Consider the following 16,544-nt stretch of genomic DNA (forward strand, 5'->3'; position numbering starts at 1 on the left):
GTCTTTTGTGATGCAGGAGTGTAGAACAGCAAACATTGGGATGTAGGTTTCATGTACGATGTAGGTAGTGAAAGTGTGGTATGGAAGTGCAGTGTAGATGCAGGTTATAGTTTAGCTGGTGGTGTCAGATTTCCCTACAAAAGTATGAGAGTGTCATGCTTACCCTAATGTGCATTGCATAATGATGTTCAGTACACTCATTTTCTACAGGCAGACCATTTAAGGCACACTATTTCTTTCTTCCTCAGGACACACCCTAATATCAATATAATAATTCATCACTATCAACTCTAAAGTACTACTACACCAAACTAAAGGACCTGGAATGATAAAAAACATAACATTCAAACACTAGATAACACAAAATTAACTGTTGTATTTTGACTGCTAACAGCAGAGAAACTCCTTACTAAAACTTTTAAAAGGGAATAATTGAATATTACACCCACAATAGTATCAGAGATGGTAGTTAAAAAGATCAGCACATTGCATTTTACTCCTTCCTAAAGAATTCTTTATGGAAATACATGAGAAACCGGTGTGCACATAACAAAACTGTTTGGAACATGCCATATTTTATAGGTAATTACTTTTTTATCTGTGCAATGGTTTTAATTAACTATGCACTTTACAAATAAAACAGACTTACTTAAACGTACTTAGTTAATAAGGCCATTGTAAAAATAATGTGTATGGATACAGTGTTACGTTAAGTGTTTGCAGTTTAATTGAAATAGAAATACTATCGCTGAATTTCAAACTCTGTGAAATCAAATATAACTTCTTGCTGCAGACACAGCTGAACTAGCACCTTATCTATCATATAGGTCCATCTGACATAATGTTATGACACAGTTGCAGCTGGTGTCAATGCAGTACTGCACATAGAGTTTTTCTGCTCTGCCTTCAATGAACGGCCCCAAGTGCAAGGTCAACATGTGGCCATACATACTGGATTTTCATACGGTACATCAGCCTGTCTGAGCGCTACTGATTTTCCTGCTAACAGCCCTTATTTTATTACATCTGTCATCCTTTGTCAAATTCTATTGAAGGTGTTGTACCTGAATAGCATGGTCAGAATATTGACTAACATAATACTCTGTACTAAACATTGTTCATAAACATTATTGCCACATTTAGGACATGATATTTATGTCAAACGATCGACTATTTTTAAAATTTTATTAGAATTCCATGGCAGCAAAATAAATAATACATAACTGAACACATACATCAAGACTTCCATCATTGCCCATTTTAAGCCCCAATCCTAACCAAAGCCCTCGACATCAAGTTAACATGAGGTACAAACTATATGATACATAATAGACTAAATTACCCCGTCATATACTCCCTCACGGATGTACGTTGTTACAATGTGTGGTATTATCACGCGTACCGTTACAACGCGTATTTTACAACGCAAGTAGTTACCACGACTTGCGCTGTAGGGGTGCGGACTTAGGAATAGTTTAATTTACTATTCCAACACCAGCCTATGTACAGTAAGGAAGGTGTTGGAATAGTAAATCTACTATTCCTTGTCCTTTAGCGCCCTCCAGCGCAAGTCGTGGTTACGACTTGCTTTCTAAAATACACGTTGTAACGGTACTGCGGGGTAACATCTGCGTCGTAAAGGATGTTCTCCCTCCCTCACCACCCCCCAAATCATTAACCCTAATCTCCTTTTTCTATATCCTTTAACAGGATATAAACTGTATTCTATGTGGTACTCATTGAGAAACTTGGCCCGCCACATCTCAAAGGGCGGAGCCTCTTGCTGTAGCTAAAGTGATGCAATTGCCAACTGAGCAACCACCGTGGCCATAAAAATAGGATAACGGTGTTCATTTAGTAGCTGCCCCTGGCGGAAATCTTCCCCAATACCAAGCAACATCATAGACTGAGAAATTTTAACACAGTCCCCGGTTATTTCTGACAAAAACCTCTCTATAGATTCTATCAGAGTGTCCAATACCGCACATGCAAAAAACACGTGCACAATGTCTGCACTATCCTTTCCACAGCGGCAACACTTCCCACCATGCTGACCCCCCCACTTCATCATTTTAAGAGGGGTATGATACAAATTGAATAACATTTTATAATGATGACTTTTAAGGCTGGCTGCAGGAAAGATCCTCCCTGTCAAATCAATAGATTTTTCCAATGAGATTTCAGGGTTCCCCAACCATGTTCTCCATCTCATATTAGATGCAACACTTCCCACCATGCTGACCCCCCCACTTCATCATTTTAAGAGGGGTATGATACAAATTGAATAACATTTTATAATGATGACTTTTAAGGCTGGCTGCAGGAAAGATCCTCCCTGTCAAATCAATAGATTTTTCCAATGAGATTTCAGGGTTCCCCAACCATGTTCTCCATCTCATATTATATTTTTCTAGATCATCCGTTCTGCCCTCTAACAGTGTTATATAAATTAGCTTGATGTTTCCCAGCTGTCTAATAGATTTCACAATTTTAAACTTCATAATGCAAATAGGGTGTTTTCCCAGAAAGTCCCTTACTTGTAAGTATTTAAAAAATTGAGTTATGGGTAGATGGAATTTATCCGCCAACTCCGCAAATAAGTGTAATCTCCCATCATCATGATATAAGTCGCCAAGTCAGGTAATCCTCTTCCTTCTCAAGCCTAAGGCCACCTGGTCGCAGAAGATCCGGGGCAGCACTCCTGTGGCATTAGTGGGGGTATACATGGAAAGTACTGGAATCTCGAAGCTTTTCCCTACAGTCTTCCAGACTTTAAACACAGCATTTAATACCTTGAAGTGCGTTCTTTTAAAATAACTGCTGTCCACTCTTTTGAATAGGCAGTGCTTGACCTTTGACCCTATAATCATCTGATAAATTGAGTGGGCTTTGGCCAGATTACTAATCTCTTCTCCAGTACGTAAAATACGTGCATTAACCAAAATACAGGAATAGTAATACAAAGCAAAGTCAGGGATAGACCATCCTCCTCTTTCTCAAGAAGGAGTCATATATCGAGCAGCCCTACGAGGTTTCCAAAGGGCCCACATAAACTTACTACAGAGAGATTGTAAATATGTAAATATTGAATTTGCTTATAGGATACCTCCAGGGGCACAGCCCTAAAAAAATACATAACTCGCGGTAAGACATTCATTTTCAGAACGTTAGCTCTGCCACTAATGACAGATGGAGATTCTCCTACCTTTCAAGTGAGCATTTTACTCCCCAAATAATATCGCCCCAATTAACCTCAACAATCTCTTTAACAGAGGTACGGATCTTAATACCCAGATAGATAGCTTCCTTAACACACCTTGCATCCCCATCCATTGCTTGACTTGTACATAAAATTTGGGTTTTAGCAGTATTAAGTTTATACCCAGAAAGTGCCCCAAAAGTCTGCGCCAGGGATTCTATTTCAGGTATAGCGACACAGGGATTACAAGTAACAATCGCTATATCATTGGCATAAACCATTACAGAATACTGTTCTTGTTGTACTTTACAAGGCAAAATCTTTCTACTTTGTTCTAGCATAAGAATAAAAGGGTTAATATACAGCGCAGATAAAAGTGGTGAACAAGGACAGCCTTGTCGTGTGCCTCTAGAAATCGCGATGGTCTCTGAGTAATATCCCATTGAGCAAATTTTCACTGAGGGGAGATGATAAAGGGTGTTTAAAGCACGTATATAGCCCTGCCCGAAACCCATGTGTTGCAGTCCCCATGAGAGGAAATGTCACAAAACCCGGTCGAGCGCCTTTTCAGCATTGAGTAAAATCAGGCCAAGTTCTCGATATTCTACCTGTACGATATCTTGGAGAGTAATTACTCTACGCACATGGTCTATGGTCCCTCTCCCAGGTATAAAGCTGTGTTGTTTTAACAATACTATTGATGGTATCATTTTTGCCAACCGTGTGGCCAAGATTTTTGCATAGATTTTACCGTCGGCATTAAGAAGAGAGATTGGATGATAAGACCCCGGTAATTCAGATGGTTTCCACTTTTTCTTCAACACACAAATATTGGCCTCGGACCAGGTTCGTGGAATCTCCCCTTTTTGTGAAGTTTGATAAACTTTAAGCATATCATTTTTTATCTCCTGAAAAAAGATCTTAAATACTTCCAAGGAGGGTCTGTCTGGTCCTGCAGCTTTCCCTACTGCAAGAGAATTTATGGCCTGCTCTAATTCCCCCATCCTAATAGGTTCAACATCCGTTTGAGCCAATTGGCCCCATAAAGTGGCTGGAAGTGCCATATCTGTCGGAGAAAGGCCCCCAGTATCGTTCTCTGTATATAATTCTGTATAAAAATCATGAAACACTATAAGAATTTCCTAGGGATCAGACACAATAACCCCATCCGTTCTTTATTCGTCCTCTTATATTTGCAATTTCTAGGCTAAACATCGGCCCGTGGCCTCGCCATACTCATGACACTCTTTTCTATATGTTTGATATTTTATGGCGCTCTCCTTGCTCGATTCTAGATTAATTTTGGCCTTACATCTCGCTAGATTATTCTGAAGTGGTGTGGTGTTATATCCTGCAGCTAACCCGTTAACTAATTCCTCTTCGACAATCTTAAGCTCATCATAAAAAACCTGCAATGCCTGTTTCACTAATTTACATTTTAAATACCCAAGGCTCTGTGTTTCCCCTCTAAATCCAGCTTTGGATGTATCCCATGCAGTCCCTCAGGACGCGGAGTGTCTATTAATTTGCAAAAATTCCTTTATCCACACCTTCATGTGTTCAATAAATGTTTCATCCATCAAATGCTTCCTGTCAAATGTAAACGTTCTCGGGGTCACACCGAGCAAGTGCCAGGATTTCAACTACTACAAGTGCATGGTCCAAGGTCACCCTTGGGTATACACAGATTTAGTAATTGAAATAGAGCCTTGATGACCCGGGGTTTCCTACCTTTATAGTTTCGCCTCCAATTTTGAAAAGCTTCAGAGGTCAAATTTATATTAACCCCTTCTGCGCTGATGACGAGTTGGGCTCGTCATGGCGTAGCCTCCTCGCACGCTGATGACGAGCCCAGCTTGTCACGTAACATGCGCTTTTAAAAATCTCAGCGTGCGGGCGGAATTCCGCCCGCACGCATGCGGTTAAGATCCCCACACAAGAATAACAGAATGGGCCATGTAGCAAGCTCCCCATTCAAATATTCCAATATTGGGGCTTCATCAAGGTTAGAGCCTTATATTGTACAGAGGGTAAATATAACCCCCCCTGTCCTACATTCCACAATGGCCCAAAATCAGCCCGATGTGGATACACCACATCGGGCTGAATCACCCGAAGCTCTCTGGAGACCCTCTGCCTTTTATTATAATTATTTAACCCGCACACATTCAGTGTGCATATTCGAAGGCCTAAATTTGCCATAAATTCAAGGTTGCCATACCTACAGGCCTATAAGCAAACCTTTTAACCCTCTGTACTTTGCTTTGCTGCTATGAATCTTCCTTTTTCTTTTACTTTTACCCCCACCCTCCTCCTTACCCTCTCCACCATCCTCACCCCCAACACCACCCCAACAGCACACTCCAGAGCCCCACTACCTCGAGGCTTTAGGACTGTGAGTCCTAGTGGTGACATGCTCCCTACACCCAAAAGTCCCTCCCACACCCGTGAAGTCCCCCCAACAATTGAACCTAACAAAAAAACCATTAACCTACAGATCAATAGGCCACAGACAGTATGCATACTCATTCTCTTCCCCCATGACATAACCTGTTGCAACAGCTGGGGGGTATACAACTTCATAAACAAGAGTTATGCAAATAATTAAGAATAAGAGCACAAAAGGAAGCTGCAATTTGATAATGATTCTATAAGCCTAATCCCTCCTTATCCTTCTTTGAGGGTTTGCAGAAACTCTTTCGTCAAAATTTCAGAGGTGAAAAACCTAGTATTCCCTTTATGGATGATTTTAAGTTTGGCGGGTTGTAGTAAGAAAGCTTGGGCCCCCTTAGTTTGAAATGGTAGAATAAGCTGAGGTAATTGCCAGCGTTTCCCTACCGTCTGATGGCCGTAATCTGGCCTAACAAAAAATTCAACCCCCTTGCCAACTCTTTTCCTATTGAGACAGGCAAGATCGGAAACTGCTTCTCGTGCCAAAAAGTTGTTAAATTAAATCAGTATGGCCCCTGGTTTAGCCACTTCTGCCGACTGACCTGGCCGGGCCCGGACAGAAAAGGGAAAACGGTGAGCCCTCTGAATCCTCTGTCTGCCAGTCCCATTGAGTTCATTCTGGAAACGCCTCAGTAAACAATTCAATAATAAATTTACGAGGGTCCTGTCCTTCAACCCCCTCAGGAATTTGAAAGACTCGCAGATTGTTCCGCCGAGCTCTGTTCTCCAAATCAATAAGTTTCCATAGCATCGTCTTTTGTGAAGCTAGTTTATCCTCCAAATACGAAATACAGGCTTCTGCCTTGGTAATTCTTGCAGTAAACTCTGAGCAAGTCTTGGTGATAAGCCGTACTGAATTTTGTAATTTACAACAGACATTCTGTGTCCTTTGGCTTTCTAATCGCGTTTCCTCCCTGTAGTAATCACTGTTCGATATATAAGACTCAAGGATACATCTTCTGATGGCTCTAGTGTTCTACGAAGCACAGAGGGGTCAGATTTATCCGGGGTTCTAACCATTGACTTTTGCACCGGTAAAGAGGAATTGGCAAAGTAGCAAGACTCCTCTGTCAAAGCCCTTTTCTTCCGCATTGTCTGGGGGCTCCCCTCCGATGAATCCCTTTCCGTATCCTCAGGGGGTGTAGTACTATGCTCACTCAGTTCATCCCAATGTTGAGCCATATGCGTTTTCCCATTTCTCATCATCTCCTCACTGGATATATCGGAATGTTCTGATAATGACAAGAACTTATCCACAAGATCCACCAACTCCGCCTCCTTCGTTAGTGAATCTAGACTGTGTGACTCTGTCCCATTAAGAGCCCCAGCCAAGCCAACCGAGCCATTTTTGCTTCTAACCACAATGTTATTATCATTACAAAGCTTCTGTGGTACAACTGGTTCAGTATCTTGGCAACCCAGTTCCAGGGGTTCACCCCACTGTTGTTCACTCCTGCAGGATTGCGCCCATCCTTTTTACCAGCGCCGTTAGCCAGATCCATATTGCTGCCAGATATTAAATTGTCCACGGCAACAGCGTCATACAGAGAAATCTGCTGAGCACCTGAACTCTCCTTCATGATGACCGGGGGAACCAACAACAGCTTCAACACCCAATGTTCCTAGGAGCTTGTCTGTTTGGGGATTCGGAACACCCTGGATCCCTGTTTTCCCACTCTTCCCACCTTCACCTTGTGAGAACATTTGCGGGATAGTGCATTTTGCGGGACTGACCATGCCCGTAGACTTACCACGGGCACAGCTCTGGCCTTTATTTGTTTTACCATTGAGAATAGAGGCCTTCTTACGGCTCAGCGGCTCCGCGGTTTTTCCTACCGTTCCGGAGACAGTTCCAACGGCTGCCACTGTAGCAGCAGCGGTAGCACCATCAGCCTGGGCTTTCCCTCTAGCTCCTTTAGGCGGCATTATCGGTGTTCTGCAATATCCTGTTCTCGACTCTCCAGTAGTGTTGCCTGCAACAGTTGCTGCTGCTCGGCTCGGCGTCTACGCCCGGCCCCTTGCGGCTACAATGTATCGAAGTCGGATTTTGCTGAGATAACCTGAACATGCCAATAGTACCAGGACTGAGCTTCGCACACCTCGGTAAGTGCTCAGACCCACTTTCACCCTCATGTCCTCTCACTATCCACAGCACATCATCTTCACGGGTGTAGGAGGACAGGGCTACCATCTCACATGACTGAGCTGGCGGCCGCCATCTTGCCTCTGTCAAATGATATTCTATATGTAATATTCTGATATATAGTTCTGTTGATTTCTACATTCCCGCCCACTGTAAAACTAAGACAGTGTTCTCGTTATAAGAGCTGCTATATTTCTTGTAACTCCCATGATATCCCCAATCCAACAAAATCCCTTCTATTTCCTTTGGGTAACTGATTAGACTTTTTCATGTCAGTAATATCTTGTTTTTTTTGTGCCCCATTGCGTCTCCCATGCACTACTTCTGCCAGGCTCTCTACTCACATCCATTGTGGCGACAAGTTAATCATCCTGTGCAAAATTTTTCAGATACTTTGAGAGAGCCATCTGCCCTGTTAACCATTCAATCGCATCACTGCTAGTTTCCATAGCGGCTGCAGACCATGATGGAACTATCTGGAATACAAAAGTTCTGGCTGAATGATCAGAAGTAATTCTGCTTTGCCCTGAAGGTTCTGAGGTTTTCCAAGACTGAATGAATGATCACCATCTGTCGGTGAGAACCTGTTGCTTACCGAGTCCGTCAAGATGCTATCCAGAGTGTCAGCAGTCACCAACATGTTGCTCATTGTCACCTCCCTTTGAGTGATGGTAGTATACATACAATGTACAATGGTTAGTTCCTGCTGGAGTGTTAACTGGAAGAAAAGGTAAATTTCATACATGTGATTAACAGAGTCAATCAGGAACTTATTCACAAACAAACTGCAACATGCTTATCTCAAAACCTTTGTCTGAAGACCTCTGCCTCCACCTCTCTTATCTTTACTACAAGATCTTTGCCCTACACATACAACTATAATTTTGTACTACCCGTGGGAGGGATGGGAGTGAGTGGCTGGAAAACAGGTAATAGTTATTACTAAATGGGAGAGCTTTAGGTAAAGGTAGATTGGGTATATATATTCATTAAAAACTAAAGGTTATAGGGAGGTTACAGTTAGGTTCAGATTTTCCACACTCAAAACCATAGAAACCATAGAAATTCAGCAGTTATAGCTAGAGTTATCTCAAGTAACTATAACTTGTGCCTAAGGTAATTATAACTCAACCCCGCCATGAACTGTTATCTCATCAACAATTTGACAGCAAATGTTGCATTGATATTATCAATAATATCAGAGAAGATGTCACAAGTGAAGTAAAATGTGAGGTGCATGGTGACCTTGCGAGTTATAGTTGCCTTAGGGCACAAGGTATAGTTACTCCCCATTAGTAACAGTGCCGGGCCATTGGGAATGGGGTCCCTAGGGCTTGAATCAGCCCGGGGAGGGGGTCTGCGTGCCCCCTCACCCTTCTTACCTTTATCTGTACCCCAGAAGATGGAGTCCGAGGCTGAAAACGGTAAGGGGCCTATGTGCTGCCCTCTCAATATTTTATAAAGCTGGGCCCCGGGAAATGGGGACATCAGGGTTGGCTCATCCTTGGGAAGTGGGCCACGTACTCCCCTGACCTATATGCATATACAAAAATTGATGTGCCCTCAAGTAATACAACTGGTGCTTTGTAAAGCGCTTTGATACCCGATTCGGGTCAAGTTCGCGCTATATAAAACTCTGTAAAAAAAAAAAACATGGGACCTTACCCGCCCAGGGAATTAAAGAAAACAAGCACAGGAGACTGTACTTGTTTATTTATTTTTTGATTTGGCCACAGATCCTCTGGAAAATCAGAGAAAATTTTAAATCTAAACATTTTTGCCCAGACACGGTTACCTGGGGCCCCCCGCAACCAGTCCTAGGGGGTCGGAGTATTCCTACCCCGCCAAATTGCATTTTCTTCCTGTTTTTTTGTGAGTCAGGCCAAGTCCTGAGTCCCAAGATGTCTACCACTACTTTCTAGTAGAAGTGTTGGCAGCCAATCAGATCTCACTATGAGAACTGTCGGATCTGCAGAACCACTGCGTCTCTATATATACATATATATTTGTTTTACTTAAAAACTACTGAACAGATTTAAACCAAATTATGAGAGCATGCTTTCTGTCAAATTTGGTGTAATTCCATTCAGAGTTCGGGCTATAGTTACGTTCAAAATTCCTATGGGAAATTACATGAGGAAAAGTTGTTTTGGGTCCTCCTACCTAATGGCAACTGCTAGTAGATTTAAAAATATATGTAAATAAACAAACAAAGGATCCCTATACTCTCAGTCCTTCTTGCAATGGTTGTCTCTTCAGATTTCAAGCTGTGCAGTGTCTCTGGGCATTTTTTGTTGCTCAAGTGAATATGGAGAGTGGATAGTCTATAGATAGATCTATTATTCACTATAAAAACAAAGGGTACAGGAACGTTATAGTTAGGCTCAGATTCCACTTATACAAAATCTGATCTAACTATAACTTACGGGCCCGCAATGCACTGTTTATTACCTCACATATTACATCACTCATGACATGGTCAGTGACATCACTGAGGACATCACTAATGACATTATCCACAGAACTACTCACACACCCTCTCACACTCCTATATGACCTCTCATGCACCCACTCACACACCCACACAATCACTCACAGACCCATACAAGTACTCACACAACCACTTACTCATCAATAAAGCCACTCACACACCCACTTATAGTGAAGATTCGTCAAACTACGCCAAAGATATAAACAAGTTACAAAACCCTTTTCCTATGGAAACATGGTCCAATTGTCCAAACTATAACTACCTACTGGCGTCCGCCAGTAGGTAACATGGCATACATCTATATATACATATTGTCAGCATACAAATATTTATTCGGCTATATCACAACCGTACAAGAACATAAAATTACATGTTTATAAAATAGTAAAAACTAGTGGGCTTAACATTTTTTAAAGAAATACGAATGTGTCAACAGTAACAATACATTATATAATCTCATGCATCACATCAAGGTTAATCAGGTCTAGATTGTATTGATCTCAAAGCAGCATGTAGAAAGCATGAAACAGCAAAAAGATAATGCTTGATCATCAGACGCTGCAGATACATAAGTGCCAGGTTTCCTTGTGAGAAGTTCAGAACTTTCAGTAACGAGAAAAGGAACTGCTTCCTAGGCAGGCTCAAATATTTGCAAAACAAAATGTAGGGTAGCCTGTGGAGACATATTGTTGCATCCACAGGGCCCTAAGTGCCAGAAAGAGACTGACCACTAGATGTGGTCAAAAGATGATGTAGCACGTTAACTGTAGTAACTAGGGTCACCAGTTCCCCGGGGGTAGCCTGGCACGAGCAGGTTGGCACCCGAAAGCTCAGGTGTTAAGTGACTACACAGCACACGCATCCACTGAGACAATAAGTGCACGCAAGAACATAGACCACACCAGTTACGTGTGATTCAAATTAATAAGCTTTTATATAAGATTAGAATCAGGGCAATCAAAAATTCACAGTAGCAATACCTTATTAGTTTCCCTTAAAAGCACATGTGTCTCATCACTCGGCAATAAATACTTAAATGAATAAATATTAAATATTAGATAACCGTGGGCTTGGCAACAACCTTGCTCCTAATCAGCACCTGCAAGGAAATCTTTATAAAGACATTCAAATAACATTGCATCAAGCATCAATAACCGTTTCTTCATGTAAGCAACCATCTCATTTAGTGACTAAAAGCATCCAGGAAACTTTGCCTTGGACAAGAGTAAACCGTCCATTAAGTAGGAGTAAAACATTTCATTCGGTATTAATGGACGTCACAGTGAAGATTGGGCATCAGCTCATTAGGCGAGAGAACTGGGCATTCATTAAGGCACAGATACCCCTGTAATCAGCAAAATCACTTCCTTATACAACCATTACCCTAGCATCAGGGCCTACACCAGCTGGCATTCGTCTGGACCCCAGGCAGGGGTTAACCAATGTCTCGGCCCAGTTCAGAGGCCTGGCAGTCTTGCAGGAACTTCTCCCCCACCCAGAGTCATCTAAGTCCAACAGGGCCCAACCACGATGTCTGGGGGAAGGGCGAAGTCGCGGCCTTCCACCCTCCTCCCCTGGGGGTTACCTTCTATCTTCAGCCCTCCGGGGCCCTTGCGGTGGGTCAACTGGTGTAGGAGGGCTAGGGCTCCTTCGGGAGCTCTCCGGTGGTCTGGCACTGTGGGGGGCAGTCGCGAGGTGCAGCCGGGCTTCACAAGGCCCCGCGGGTGCAGCAAGCAGGAGGGGATCTCTCGCTCTCGTCGAGCGCTGCTGCGGGATCTGCCCCGGGTCCCAGACCTACCGAGTCTCACTGGGCCCAGGACCAATCATAGGAGACAGGGAGGAGGCGCGCAAGCAGCTGCCGGTTTCAGAGCAGCCTGCGGGGGCGTGTAGGCCTCACGCTCGACAGCAGGAAGTGGTGGAGGGGGCGCGGCTGGTGACGCGGCAGGCATCCCCTCACCATGTGACAGGGGAGGCAACAGCTTCGGGCCCGGAGCAGCTTTGTGGAATGTGGCGGCGGCCCTCTCCTGGTCCCGGGGGCCGCCGAGGGGGTCATGAAGGCAGCACCGGCTCAGGGAGTGCCGGGCTGCGACGGTGAGTTCCGCAGCGCGCTCAGTCTTTCCAGCGCTGAGGGGGCAGTCTCAACTCTAGCGCTTCGTGACAGAAAGGGGCTCTGGCCTCACAGCGCTTCGTGACAGAAAGGGGCTCTGGCCTCACAGCGCTTCGTGACAGAAAGGGGCTCTGGCCTCACAGCACTTCCCAGGGGGGGCACAGTTAACGAGCGCTGGATAGATAATGCAGGCAAAATAGCCGTTGCAGCTATCAGGCAGGTCAGCGTTCTAGCGCTGAGGGGGAGGGGAAGAGCGCTTCTAAGGTGGCCCAAGTCACTTCAGGTTTAGGCTCGCAGTTCAGTCAGGGGGGGTTGGCGCAGAGAGGGGAGAGCGCTTGACAGGCAGATCAGTACCTGGTTGATCCCCCAAGATTCCTGGTTAGTGCGGGAAAGCTTCTTCTTGGCGCTTGTTAGTTCTGACGCCCTTTGTTTGTAGTTCCTTGGTTTCTTGAGGGGGGGGTTTGAGTTGAAGGCTTGACGGCAGGTCACTTCAGGTGGTCCCTGGGTTCCCCTCCCGCCGAGCCAGATCAGTGGGCTAGTTCAGGGTTCCTCACTCTACTTGGAAGGCAGCACCTAAGCCCTGTCACTACCAGTGGCATATGCCCCTGACTAGGCCCAACCGCCTAAATCTCCTGCGTGGGTCCCCCGGGTCAGTGATGCCCCAACTCTCTACTCTGCTCTGACTGGAAAGTTTCCCTCCCTTTCCTTATATAGCGACAGTTGGCAGTTGGCAGTGGCAGTTGGTGTCACCTCCCCTGTTTTAGAAGGTTCCAGGAGCTTCCCACATTTAGCTATGGGCAGGCTGGCAGGCTGGCATTGCTACATTGTTTAAGGGTTCCAGCCAGCTCCGGGCTACTAGAGTGCACCTAAAAAGACCACGCTGCAGTAGCAGGGGTCAGTGGCAGCCATCTTAGGGGAAGAGAGCACCTGCACCTTAACATTGGGAAACAATGGGAAGGTGCCCAGAGACCTAAGGCCAACAAAAAATAGCTGGGAAAAATGAGGCCAGGGTGAAAAAAAATAGGGAAGACCACCCTAGGGCTGACAGGTCTAACATGCATCCCCCCTGCCGAAAGAGGGGAGAGCTACCCCAACCTCTAGGGCGTTCTCGTCACGAAGGCGGAAAACCGGGAGAGACCGTCAGCATTGGCGTGGTCAACTCCGGGCCGATGTTCCACCCGAAAGTCCATCCCCTGTAGGGAAATGGACCACCTTAGCAACTTGGGGTTTTCGCCTCTCATCTGCATGAGCCAGCAAAGGGGTCTGTGGTCGGTTTGAATGAGGAAGTGAGCGCCAAAAAGGTATGACCTCAACTTCTTGAAGGCCCAGACCACAGCGAAGGCGTCTCGCTCGATGGTACTCCATCGCTGTTCCCGAGGGAGGAGTCTTCTGGAGATGAAGGCCACAGGTTGGTCCTGGCCATCGTCGTTCTACGCGTGCTCTGAGACATCCGTTTGCACGATGAATTCTTTCTGGAAGTCAGGAGTGGCCAGCACCGGAGCTGTGCACATCGCGCGCTTCAGTGTTTCGAATGCCTCCTGGCAAGCAGCCTTCCAGGTCAATTTGCGGGGCTGCTTCTTGGACGTTAGCTCAGTCAAGGGGGCTACGATGGTACCATATCCCTTGACGAACCTGCGGTAGTATCCCGTGAGGCCGAGGAAAGCTCGGACCTCAGTTTGGGTTTTGGGGGGCTCCCAGGCCATGATGGTCTCAATTTTGGCCGGAGGGGTTGCACCTTACCCCCGCCCACCAGGTTTCCGAGGTACACGACAGATCCCTGTCCAATCTGGCACTTGCTAGCCTTGATGGGGAGGCCAGCGCGTTGCAGAGCCTGCAGCACCTCCTGGAGATGCTGCAGATGGTCCTCCCAGGTGCTACTGAAGACAGCTATGTCATCCAGGTACGCTGCTGAGAAGGACTCCAGGCCAGACACCACCTGGTTCACCAACCGCTGGAAGGTGGCCGGAGCATTCTTGAGCCCAAAGGGCATCACTCTGAATTGGAAGTGGCCCTCGGGGGTGGATAACGCTGTCTTCTCCTTCGCTCCATCGGCCACGGCAATCTGCCAGTACCCTGATGTCAAGTCGATGGTGCTGAGGTACGTGGCTGCTCCCAGCCGGTCAATCAGCTTATCCGCCTGTGGGATCGGGTGAGCATCTGTCTTGGTGACAGAGTTCAATCCCCGATAGTCCACACAGAACCGAAGTTCTGGTGTGGTGCCCGGTGGGGCCACTTTCGGCACAAACACGACCGGACTAGCCCACGGGCCGCTGGAGGGTTCGATCACCCCCAGCTCCAGCATTTTGGCTATATCACCCTGGATGCTGTTCTTCACTTTCTCGGACAGCCGGTAAGACTTGGTTTTTACTGGCGGACTGTCCCCTGTGTCCACATCATGGGTACACAGAAGTGTAATTCCACAGGTGCAGTGATGGTCCTCAGAGGAATAGCCTCTGGGTACCGAGTGGTGTGGTCCACTAACACCAAGATGAACCAGTGTCCCACAGAGGTCGGAGGGTCTAACGGCCCAACGATGTCGATACCGACCCGCTCAAAAGGGGTCCCGACCACCGGGAGTGGTTCCAAAGGGGCCTTCACTTTGGTCCCCACCTTGCCACTTGCCTGGCAAGTCTTGCAGGTCTTGTAGAAGGTGTCAGAGGCAACTCTCATCCTGGGCCAATAAAAATGTGGGACTAGCCTCGCAAAGGCCTTGTCCTGGCCCAGGTGTCCAGCTAAAGGAATCTCATGCACCAATTCCAATAAGAAGGCCCGGTAGCAATGGGGGACCACTAAGGCCCTCGAGGATCCATGCACCGGAACCTTAGGCTCAGTGTAAAGGAGGCCATTCTCCAGGTATACGTGAAAACTGCCGGTCTCCTGATGAATCGCTTGGGCTTCGGCCTGTCGCCGCATGCCTTCAAGCGTGGGGCACTCCTTTTGTGCCGGAAAGAATTCCTCCCGGGTAGGCCCTCCTTCCACATGCCACTCGGCAAGGGTCGGCAAGTCCCCCACGGGAACAACATCCACCTCCACGGACTCCGGGGGTACCTCCACAGGCTCCCCATCCATCACACGGGGTGTGTTCTCCACTCCATTCTCCCCTTCAGGACCAGCATTGGGTTGGGCCATTGTCTCAGGCTCCAACCCGAGTTGAGTTTCTTGCCGGGCAGCCATGGACCGCGTGACCACGCAAGTCCACCCTGGTAACCCCAGCATCTCAGTGTGGGCCTTAAACTACACTTCCTTCCAGGTGGTATGTTCCAGGTCGTTTCCTAGCAGACAGTCCACAGGCAAGGCAGGGCTTATCACAACTCTCAACGGGCCTTGAACTCCTCCCCACTCAAAGGGAACCTGAGCCACGGGATAGTAGCTCAGACTGCCGTCAGCCAACACGGCCGGATGGAACACATCAGGTACTACTTGCTCAGGGGACACCAGTCGCCTCACTACAGTGGTCATGCTGGCACCTGCGTCCCTCAGAGCGTCCACCTCCTCCCCATTGACCTTCACCTTCTGCTGGTACTTAGCAGTATTCCATGGTAAGGGCATCACTGGGACCATCTCTCTATCCCCAAGTGAAACCAGGGTCAGGCCTGTCCACTCCCCCTCCCTATCTAGGGGCAGCTCCATCCCAAGCGCTACACTAGCCACCCCAGGACTCTTGCCACATGTGGGGGCTGGGGGTCGTTTGCGACACTGGGCATCTCCCTTGTAGTGTCCAACCTCCCCGCATTCATAGCACCGGACAACTTTTGGCTGCTGACTCTTGTCAGGGTAAGTGGGCTTTGGGGAACTGGGCAGAGGTGGGGCACCTACTCCTCTCTCAAACTGTCTAGTTTGTGGGCCTCGTGAGAACTCCTTATTTTTATCTCCCCCCTCTTTCTTCTGGGGGCCGCCCTGTCCGCCTTTTGGGCCGTCTCCCCCAGGGGCCTTGTGTGACACCCGGGTGCTGACCCAAGTATTCGCCTCCTCCGCAAGCTCACGGGGATCAGTCAGCTTGCGGTCCACCAGATGTTGGCGCAGCTCCGGAAAACATATATCCAAGAGGTGCTCTCTCAAAAAAAGATTGTACAGGCCCTCATAATCATGCACCTCGCTGCCACGCACCCAACCATCCAGAGCCTTACGGGCATAGTCAAAGAAATCCACCCAA

General features: G+C 46.8%; 1 protein-coding gene across 1 annotated transcript in view; it reads right to left on the minus strand.

Annotated features, from left to right (window-relative positions):
• LOC144798038 (maestro heat-like repeat-containing protein family member 1) overlaps window positions 1–16,544 on the minus strand; it is an 88,460-nt gene that overhangs the window by 37,878 nt on the left and 34,038 nt on the right. The window contains exon 3 of the mRNA XM_078668819.1: window positions 8,389–8,511. Within this exon, the coding sequence (XP_078524945.1) occupies window positions 8,389–8,511 (123 nt within the window). The remainder of the gene's footprint in view (window positions 1–8,388; window positions 8,512–16,544) is intronic.

The sequence above is a fragment of the Lissotriton helveticus genome, chromosome 12 (genome assembly GCF_964261635.1).
Source record: "Lissotriton helveticus chromosome 12, aLisHel1.1, whole genome shotgun sequence".
In the NCBI taxonomy this organism is placed as follows: domain Eukaryota; kingdom Metazoa; phylum Chordata; class Amphibia; order Caudata; family Salamandridae; genus Lissotriton; species Lissotriton helveticus.